At 61.6% G+C, this 9,624-nt stretch overlaps 2 protein-coding genes across 2 annotated transcripts in view; one reads left to right on the top strand and one right to left on the bottom strand.

Moving 5' to 3' along the window:
- The window catches only part of ZNF526 (zinc finger protein 526), a 5,734-nt gene extending 4,106 nt beyond the window's left edge, over positions 1-1,628 (top strand). The window contains exon 3 of the mRNA XM_044671051.1: positions 295-1,628. Coding sequence (XP_044526986.1) covers positions 295-1,364 — 1,070 coding nt within the window. The 3' untranslated portion in view covers positions 1,365-1,628. The remainder of the gene's footprint in view (positions 1-294) is intronic.
- Positions 1,629-3,743: 2,115 nt separating this feature from the next.
- The window catches only part of GSK3A (glycogen synthase kinase 3 alpha), an 8,466-nt gene continuing 2,585 nt past the window's right edge, over positions 3,744-9,624 (bottom strand). The window contains exons 6-16 of the mRNA XM_044668520.1: positions 9,320-9,619; positions 8,347-8,534; positions 6,880-6,963; positions 6,683-6,793; positions 5,911-6,041; positions 5,722-5,828; positions 5,414-5,511; positions 5,245-5,340; positions 4,961-5,147; positions 4,577-4,669; positions 3,744-4,486 (exon numbers count right to left, since the gene is read on the bottom strand). Of these exons, the coding sequence (XP_044524455.1) occupies positions 4,422-4,486; positions 4,577-4,669; positions 4,961-5,147; positions 5,245-5,340; positions 5,414-5,511; positions 5,722-5,828; positions 5,911-6,041; positions 6,683-6,793; positions 6,880-6,963; positions 8,347-8,534; positions 9,320-9,619 (1,460 nt within the window). The 3' untranslated portion in view covers positions 3,744-4,421. The remainder of the gene's footprint in view (positions 4,487-4,576; positions 4,670-4,960; positions 5,148-5,244; positions 5,341-5,413; positions 5,512-5,721; positions 5,829-5,910; positions 6,042-6,682; positions 6,794-6,879; positions 6,964-8,346; positions 8,535-9,319; positions 9,620-9,624) is intronic.

Here is a 9,624-nt window from a genome sequence, read left to right as displayed (position 1 = left end):
CGATGGACCCCTATGAGTGCCCCGAGTGTGCACAACTGCTGGACACTCCTGAGGAGTTCTTAGAGCACCAAGGGACCCATTTTGCCTCCCTTGAGAAGGAAGAGGCTGATGGAGGAGAGGATGAGGAAGAGCCTTGTGCAGAGGGGACAGTGGTCGAGGAAGAGAAGGCCCCTCACATCCACCAGTGCAGTGATGGCAAGGGCACCCGAGGCTCAGAGGAAGAGCTGCGGCGGCCCAGGCGGGCAGCACATACCCCAGCCACCACTCTCCATCGCTGTGCCCAATGCCATCGAGGTTTTACCTCTGCCAACCGCCTCCTGGCCCACGGTCGTGCCCATGTAGGGGGCACTCATGAGTGCCCAGCCTGCTCTAAGGTCTTTAAGAAAGCAGCCTCCCTGGAGCAGCACCTTCGGCTACACCGAGGAGAGGCCCGCTACTTGTGTGTGGACTGTGGCCGGGGCTTTGGGACAGAGCTCACCCTGGTGGCCCATCGCCGGGCCCACACAGCCAATCCTCTGCACCGCTGCCCCTGTGGCAAGACTTTCAGCAACATGACAAAATTTCTCTATCACCGGCGAACCCATGCAGGCAAGAGTGGAGCACCCCCACCCCCACCCCCTGCACCACCCCCACCCCCGCCACCCCCTGCTGCCTTGTCTTGCCCACACTGTGCCAAGGCCTTTTCCTCTGCGGCCCGGCTGGCCAGACACCGGCGGGCTGTGCATTCCCCCCCTGAGCGGCGGCACCGTTGTGGGGTCTGCGGGCGAGGCTTTAAGAAGCTGGTCCATGTGCGCAACCATTTGCGCACACACACGGGGGAGCGGCCCTTCCAGTGCCATGCCTGTGGGAAGACCTTCGCCTCACTAGCCAACCTCAGCCGCCACCAGCTGACCCACACAGGGGCTCGTCCCTACCCCTGCCCCGACTGTGGCAAGCGTTTCACCCAGAGTTCCAACCTGCAACAGCATCGGCTGCTGCACGGCCGGTCTGCAGCCTTCTCCCGGGCCTCACGCCTCCAGGCTCGTCTGGCCACAGTCCGGAACCTGTATGGGAAAGGGCCGGCCAGCAGTGGGACGCTGAGCCGAGCTGGGCTACGGCACCCCCAAAGAGGCCACACGGGGCGGGATGAGCCCAGACCCTCACCCAGACCTGCTGCACCTCCCACACCACCAGCCCCAGCCCCACAGCAGACCATCATGTGCACAGAGCTAGGTGAGACCATTGCCATCATTGAGACTTCACAGCCACTCGCCCTGGCAGACACCTTGCAGCTCTGCCAGGTGGCACTGGGAGCAGGGGGGCTGCACCTGGGGGGGACAGGTGGAGCTGGGGAGCTGCTACACCTGGATGCTGCTTTTGTGTGACAGGCTGAGATGGTGTAGGTCCAGGTTCTTAATAAATGAGTTTGCATCGATGTCGCTATGCTCTTGAAGTAGCAATTTGCCGCCTTCACATCATTAGAGGTAGAGAGGAGGCCGTGCCAAATCCTCCTTTTTTAGGTTGGGAAAGAGAGGCCCCCCGAAGTCCAATGACTTGTGGGAGTTCCTCCTGTCTCTGCCCCGGGTCTCCAGCATTTGGGGGAGGTGGGAGGTGGGGAAACAAGGCTGGTCAAGCTGCAGTTTGTTCCTGTTACCTAAATGGAGGCAGAAGAGATGTAGCCGGAGGTCAGGTGGGCATCCTTCAGCCTCATGGTACCCCTCTGGCTGCCCTGTAAGATCTGCTTTTCAAGGCCCTTCCCTAGGCACAGAAGCCAATTAGTGAATTAGGAGACCAAGGAGCTTCCACCCTGACCCGCAGAGAATCTTAGCCCAAGCTCCCCTTGCTCCCTGCAGTCTGACCAGCAGTCAGCCAGCTCTTCCTCCTCCTGGCAGCCTATCCCAGTGTGAGGCAGCCCTTGTTGCTGTTATCATAGCAAGCCCTCGGCACCCTGAAGCCTCTCCATTCTTGGATGTGGTACGAAGTCTTTCCCTTTGTCTTTGCCCATCTCTTACCAGTTATTCATTTTCTCAGTTGTGTCTAACTCTCCCAGACCCCATTTGGGGCTGTTTTGGCAGAGATACTAAAGAAGTTTGCCATTTCCTTCTGCAGCTCATTTTACAGATGAGGAACTGAGGCAGATGGAGTAAAATGACTTGCCCAGAGTCAGGCAGCTAGGAAGTATCCGAGGCTGGATTTGAACTCCGGGCTTCCTGACTCCAGGCCTGGAGCTCTATCCATTGCATCGCCCAGCTGTCCACTCCATAGCAGAGTGTCCTGGGCTTCCCAGTTAGTCCCAGAATGCCAGACAGGGAGGGCCCAGGTCCAGACCTGGAACCCAAACTCGTAATGCCACTAAGCATTTACTTTGTGCCCACTTCACGCCCATCCCTGCACTCGGATAGCTCCGTCTCTTGGGGGCAATAAGGCAAAGGACACCATTTGGACAGGCTAAGCCAGAGAAGGTATTGGCACTGGGAAAGAGTTCTTGCAGGAAACCCATAGGTGGAGGTGCCGGGCCTGGGGGTGGCCAGGGCCTGCGGCATCTTGTTGAGGGACGGACAGCCAGGACAGTGTCACTGGTGCCCGGGGTCTGTGGTGGGGCCAAAGGACTCGGGGAGGAAGAGGGGGGTTTCTATCTGGTCCCGGAGGCCAGAGGGAGCAGAGCACTGGAGCACAGTCTGGACCGGGAGAGACCAGAGGGGGCGGCCTGCCCGCAGCGGCCACTCCAACAGGACGGTCTGAAGAACAGGGAGGGAGGGTGGAAAGGGGGAGGATTTGGGGAGAAAGACTGCGAGTTCTGCTGTGGTCACATTGGGCTTAGCAGTCTGCGATGAGGAGGGGGAGTCTCAAAAAGGAGGGGTCTCTGTAGTTGTGGAGACCAGGAGGGTCAAGCTCGAATGGGGGAAGCCGGTGATTAGCTCCATCGCTACCAGATCCCAAGGGCTCTTCCTGCCAGGCGGTCAGACGGCCTTCCGGCCTGAGCCTGAAGCCCACGAGGATGGAGGGACTCTCGCCAATCGTTAGGGACACGTCCACAGTCACGCTGCTATCGAGGAGGGGCCAGCCCACCACCCTCCCAGCTCACCACCTCAACTCAGGGCAGCCCAAATATACTCTTCGAGGGGCTGGTTATGCTCTGGGGGCCAAACGGCCAGCGTTCTCCCTTTTCCACAAACCAGGCTTTCAAATCTGGTCTCACCCCCACCCCCTTCCCAGGCCTCTGGCCACCGCCTGCCTCACTTGTTGCATCTGTTAAATGGGGAGAACAGCAGTTCTTCCCCTGCAGGACTGGTGAGGCTCCAACGAGCCACCGGCAGAAGCACTTGGCTCAGAGCCCAGCACATAGCAGGACGCCATTGGAGCTGTCTTGTTCTTGGGGTGAACCCCCTGGTCATGGACAACGGGAGCCCCTCGTCTCCATCCAAACCAACCCTTCCAGGCAGCTTCCCAGACAGACAACCTCCCGTTCTTCCATCCAATGAAGCCCTCCATGCTACCCTGCTGGGCACCTGGAGGCCCCTTGAGCTAGGCCAGAAATGGAGGCCTCAGTCTCCTCCTCTGTAAAATGGAAATAAAATGTGCCCCCCCCTCCCCCGAGGACCTGTGAGGATCCACATTGTCAAAGCCCGAGCGAGGCGCCCGGGAAGGAGATGGGGCAGGGGCCCGCCGGCACCAGAGGGGTGTTAGGAGACGTCTGGAGGTCCAGCGCACCCCTTGGCCCCCTCCAGCTGGCCCCCAGGAAAACCAGGGGCAGAGGCGGCTCCTTCTCATGCCAATAATTTATTGAACGGAAAGGTCTGTACACAGGCAAACCCTACTTTGGGAACTAAGACATTAGGATTCCCCCAGCCCCCCTCCCTGTCCCGGGGGCTGGGGGCGAGGGGAGGAAGCTGAGGGGAACAGTGGTGCGGGCAGATGGTAGCACAGCTGGGGACGGGGGAGATGGGCGGCGCGAATCATTGTGACATTTTCTTTAAGAAAAAAATTATAACAATCTATTTACACCCCGGCGGGGGGGGGGGGGGGTCAGGAAGGAGGAGGGGCCTGAGGCAGGGTCTGGTCCTATTTACAAGGGACACATGGGGGCAGCGGGGGCTGAGGGAGCGCTCCGAGCCCCGAGGCCAAGCCCAGAGAGCCTCTTCCTTCTCTCTCCGCCACCCCCAACACCCAGTTAAAATCCTCTGTTAAAAAGCCAGCTCGGCCAGCCGGCTCAGTGAGGGGCAGGGGAGGGGGGAAGAACGGAGCGGAAGGGGCACCCCCTCCTCCGGGCCCCCCACCAGGCTCTCGCCTCCGGGAGGTAGGAGGGGCCTGGGTCGCAGCCGTCTTCTCCCCTTTCCTCGCCCCCATCTAAAAACCGAACCCAGCCAAGGACAGGGAGAAGGCGAGCTCCAGGACCCAGGCCCAACCCAGGGCCTCCGGGACGGAGGGGCTCCTCGAGGCCCTCAGGAGGAGTTGGCGACAGACGTGGAAGGCTCCTGTCCCGGCCGCTCCTGGGTCTCCCCTAAAACTGAGGCAACAGGACAGCAAAGGGTCGGCGCCAGCCCCTTGCAGGCCAGACGGCTCAACAGGGGGCTCGGGGGCTCCATGTCCAACTCACCAAGTGAGGAAGGGGGGCAGGAAATGGAGGCCGTGGGGTTCCTCAGGTGGGAAGGGACGAGGATACCATTGAGACTCGGCTGGATGGAGAGCTCTGGAGGGCAGTCACACGGGGAGAGAGAAGAGGGAGAGAAGGGGAGAGAGAGGGAGGGGAAGGGGGAGGGGGGGAAGAGGGGAGAACATAAAGGGAGGAAGGAAAGAGAGAAAAGGTGGGGAGGGGAAGAGGGGGAGAGAGACTAGATGAGCTGAGGGTGCTTTGGGGCTCCCCTGGGCTCTTGCCCTTCCCCCGCCCCGGCCTCTCACCTTTGCCCCCCAGCTCCAGCTGGCTCCAGATCTCCCTGCCTCCTGTCCCTTCCCACCCACAAACCACACCCCAGCAACTCACCACTGGAGCTGAAGTTGAAGAGGGGGGGCAGCTGCCGGCTGTTGGGGAGCTGAGCCCCAGGGCTGCGCAGGTCGTCGAAGAAGCTGTGGGCACAGGCCTCCAAGGGGGACAGCCTGGTGGCGGGGGTGTACTCCAGCAGGTGGGAGCACAGGGCGATGGCCTCGGGGGGAGTCCGGGACTTGAAGACCTGCAGGCACACAGAAGGGGACCCGTGTTTCCTGGGACCTCAGAACCCAGGGCCCCTACAACGGAGAAGCAGCCCCCCAAACAAAATCTGGTCCGACCTTTGTCCAGGGATGGGCCTTAATCTGGGGGAACTTGAACTCAGTGTAATTTGGGTTCATCTCCCGGATCTGCTCCCGCGTCGGCGTCCCCAACACCTGCAGGAACACGCCAGCCTTCAGCGAGGTCCCAGGCCCCCTCCCCGCCCCCTCACACGCCCTCCCGGCTCACCTTGATAATCTCCACCAGCTGGTCCACGCCGCTGTCCCCGGGAAAGATGGGCTGGCCCAGGAGGAGCTCGGCCAAAACGCAGCCGGCCGACCACACGTCTGCAATGGAAGGGGTTTCAGGGGGACGCCATCTGGCGGGAAGGGTCTGGCCTGAAAGGCCCGAGGCCTGGAGGTGGTCAGGGAGCCCTGGAGGGGAGGGGAGCTCCGCCACTGTCACCGGCCACCCCCCATCCTCCGCCAGACCCCAGAGAGAGATGCCAAGGCAGCCCCCCCGGCCCGCCACCACCCCGGCCTCCTGGGGGCTCTGACCGATGGACGAGGTGTAGTCGGTGGCTCCAAAGATGAGCTCGGGGGCCCGGTAGTACCGTGAGCAGATGTAGGAGACGTTGGGCTCCCCCCGCACCAGCTGCTTAGCGCTGTGGGTTGAGGAGAGGGACGAGGTGAAGCCTGTGCCCGCCCCCTCCCACGCCCGGCCCCCTCCCCACGCCAGTCGCCCACCTGCCGAAGTCGCACAGCTTCAGAACGGCGGTGTCGGGGTCCACCAGCAGGTTCTGGGGCTTGATGTCTCTGTGGCACACACCCTGCGAGTGGATGTAGGCCAGGCTCCGGAAAAGCTGGTACATGTACACCTGGGGGAGGACGGGGCCGTCAACCTCGGGGCGCTGAGCCCCCGCCGCCTCCCCCTCAGGATGAGCTGCAGTCTTTGCTCCGGATGTCACTAAGCTGCCCCTACAGGGAGTGAGCTCCCCACCCCCAGAGACCCTCCAGCAAGAGCCTCGAAGAAGGGGGGAGAGAGAGGATTGCTGTCTGGCCGGCCTGCACCACGGCCCCTGGGCACCCCTCTCCCCCAGCCAGGCTCCTCTCCAGACCATCCCAGCCCTTGATGGGCAGGAGCCGAGGCCGGGACCAGGAGAGGGCTGTGGCTCCAGAAGCCATCCTGGGCCCTCCCGGGCTTGATGGCGGGTCCCAGTCACAGGGGGGCAAAGCTTGGCGCTCACGACAAAGAAAAGCAAACAGCCAAAATGCTCCAACAGAGAGGGACTGCCTCAGGGGTAGTGAGCTCCCTGTCAAAGGCCATCTCCAAACATGAGGGAGAGAGCCGAGCCGGAAACACCAGAGGGGCAGCTGGGCTCCACTGGGCAGCTGGGTAGAGGCGGGCCTCGGTGGCCCCTGCCCTGGGCATCCCTCAGTTACTAGGACGGGCTGTGGGAGGGTCCGCCGGCCTCACGGGCTCAGAGAGCGGGTCCTGCCCGGGACCTCCCCGGCCCACCTTGACGTAGATGGAGGGGATGGTCAGCTTGGCCTTGGTGAAGTGTCGGGCCACCCGGTAGACGGTCTCGGGGACGAAGTCCAGCACCAGGTTCAGGTAGAGCTCGTCTTTCTGCCAGGAGCAAAGGGGGTCGGTGAGGAGGGGGCTGGGGCTCCCCGGAGTCGGGAGGGAGGAGCCCCAGGCGCCCCGGGCCTCACCTTCTCCCCGCTGGAGTAGAAGAAATAGCGGAGTCGGACAATGTTGCAATGGTCCAGCTTGCGCATGATCTGTAGCTCCCGGTTCTGGGGAGAAAAAGCATGGCTGAGCCAGGGGAGCCGAGCGCCCCAACCCAGGCTCCTCTCCTTCCGTGGCCTCGGCCCGCTCTTACCCAACCTCCACTTCCTCCCTGGACATCCTCCCTCAGTGGGGCCGTGCCTGACGCTCCAGACCTCCCTTCCCCAGCCCAGCCCTCTGCCAGCTTCCTCCTGTCCCCCCAGAACCCATCTCCCTCTTCTCCTGGGGAGCCGCTGGCACTCAGTCCTTCCCCAGACACCAGATCCCCCATTCCCCAAATAGCAGAAATTACAGGTTTTCGAAGGGGAAGGAGAAGGGGCCTTAGATCGGAAGCCCCTCACCTTACCCAGGGACAAGGGACTTGCCCAAAGTCACCCCAACAACAGTGGCACAAACAGATCTGAGACCAGCTCTCCTTCCACTAGGTCGAGCAGCGGCCTCTTTCCTGGACCTGGCCCAGGACACTCCAGGGAACCCAGGGCCATACGGATCTCTTGTTCCCGCTTCTGCAAACAGCACCTCAGGCCTCCCCCACTGCCCCCAGATCATTCTCCCTTTCTCTGGTTCCCCTCTTCCCCTGAGGTGGCAGCACATGTTCTTAGCCCCCCCAAAATCAGTCCCAACCCATCTCACCCCCCCTCCCAGGGAACAGCCCTTTGAATACGACCACAAGAAGCAGTTCCCTCTTTTCTCCGGGCCCCTAACTTAATGCTCTCCCGGGCCTCAGGGGCATCACCTACCAGAACTGGGTGAGATGCTTCGTATCTTCCTCTCGGACCCTGGGCTGCTCTAAAACCCCAATCCTGCCTCAGGCCCCTCTCAAGTCCCTGATCTCTTGTTCCCCAGAACCCCCCCTCCTTCCCCCCGGCTCAGCTTCTTCTTTACACCTCAGCTCTCCCATACCCAGGGCTCCTTCCTAGGCCCTGGACCTTTAGTGAATCAGCTGTGCTCATCTTCCCCTTCAAACCAAAGATGGTAACTACTCCTGGGCCACCCAGCTCTTCCTAGGCACCAAGTGCAGACCCTAGCTCAGACCCCTCCTGAGCCTGGATCTCCTGCTCTGCTCTAGGACAAAGGCTTGGCCAGCAGACCCCAACCTCCCATCCTCCAGAGAGAACTTTCTCCTTCCTTCTGGTTTCTCTTACGCCTGTCTGGAACCCACATCGGGCTGCTTTCCCACTCAAGTCCTGGATCTCCCCGTGTCCCCAAATGCTGGTCTGTCTGGACCTAGCCTGAGACCAAGAGAGATCCCCCATCCCCCAGATCACCCCAAAGGAAAGAAGACTTTGGCTCAAATCTTTTGGGAGCCTCAGATCTCCCAGTTCCCCTCTTCTGACCTCTAAAGCTTTGCGTCCTCCTGTCTCAAGCCCTTGTTCCCACCAAAACCATACCTTGAACCTCTTGTCTTGCAGCACCTTCTTGATGGCCACCAGTTCCCCCGACTCTGCCAAGCGGGCCTGATAGACTACGCCAAAGGAGCCATTGCCAATCACCTTGATGTCGGTGTAGGCCACCTCTTGGGAGCGCTCGGGCCCCTGCCCCAAGGTTGCCATCACAGTAGTCACTTTCCCACTGTCACCTGGAGAAGAGGAAAATTGGAATTCCCCACTCCACCAGGCTCCCTATCAGCCAGAAGTGGTCTGAGGTGGCTGCCTCCAGCCCTTGGGCCCACCCCTTCTTCCCCTTCCTGTGGCTCCTGAGAAGCTGCCATTTGGCCTCCAGTTGACCCATCACCACTAGTCCTCTCACCCCTTTCCCTGGACCTGTGGGTCTGTGGAAGGAGGAAACAAGAGGCTGACTTCACTCATTCTTCCTCAGCTGGGATGGGGGGCCCTGACCTTTAACCTCCAGTCTCTAGGACCCCCTTACTGTTGGGGGTGGGTGGGTGGGGGTTAGCTGGGACAAGGCTTTCTGGCTGCTGACTTTTGACCTGCACAGCTTTGGCCCCTTTAGTGAGACCTGCGGGGGTTAGGGAGATGCAAGTTCTCTGCCCACCTGGCAGAAGAAGCAGACTCTGCAGTTGGAAAGAGATCCGGGACCAGCAGCCCTCCCGGCCATCCCCAGGCTGATGCCAAAGGAAAAGAGCCAGCTCTATCCTCCCTTCCCAGCTCCGGGGCATGCTCCCCCTTCCCAGTCAAATAACAAGGGGGTGGCCTGGAGGATCTCCTATTCCTCAACCTGCCAGGAAGCCCGTCAGAGAAGGAGAGTGGAAGAAAGGAGGAGAGATGGGGAGAGGCACCAGAGAGGGAGAGGGAGAGAGGGAAGGGCAGGAGAGTAGGGGTGAGGCTGAGGCTCTGGGGAGGAAGAGGGAATGGAAGGAGCAGAGCAGCACTAAGGCTCTAGCCTCAGTACCCCCATACTTACGGCCCAGTTTCACGGCGGGCGGGGGGAAGGTGGAGCTCCCCCCTAATCCTCCTCCTCCTCCTCCTCCTCCTCCTCCTACTACGGTGGAGCCCGAGGCCAAGATCGTTGTCCCGGCTCCCACGACGTTGGAGCCGGGGCCAGAAAGGGAACCGGGACCGGAACCAGGACCGGGACCGGAGCTCGGGGCCGGCAGGGCCGAGGCAGAGGATGGGCCCGGGGCTAAGACCTTGGAGTCCGCGGTCCCTGGGCCTGATCCACTTCCGCTCGGCCCCGACCCCGGCGCTCCCGATCCCGACGCCCCTGAC

Source organism: Gracilinanus agilis, chromosome 3 (assembly GCF_016433145.1).
Source record: "Gracilinanus agilis isolate LMUSP501 chromosome 3, AgileGrace, whole genome shotgun sequence".
Classification (NCBI taxonomy): Eukaryota; Metazoa; Chordata; class Mammalia; order Didelphimorphia; family Didelphidae; genus Gracilinanus; species Gracilinanus agilis.
The sequence above is the reverse complement of the archived record's forward strand: the minus strand, read 5'-3'. Positions and strand labels throughout refer to the sequence as shown.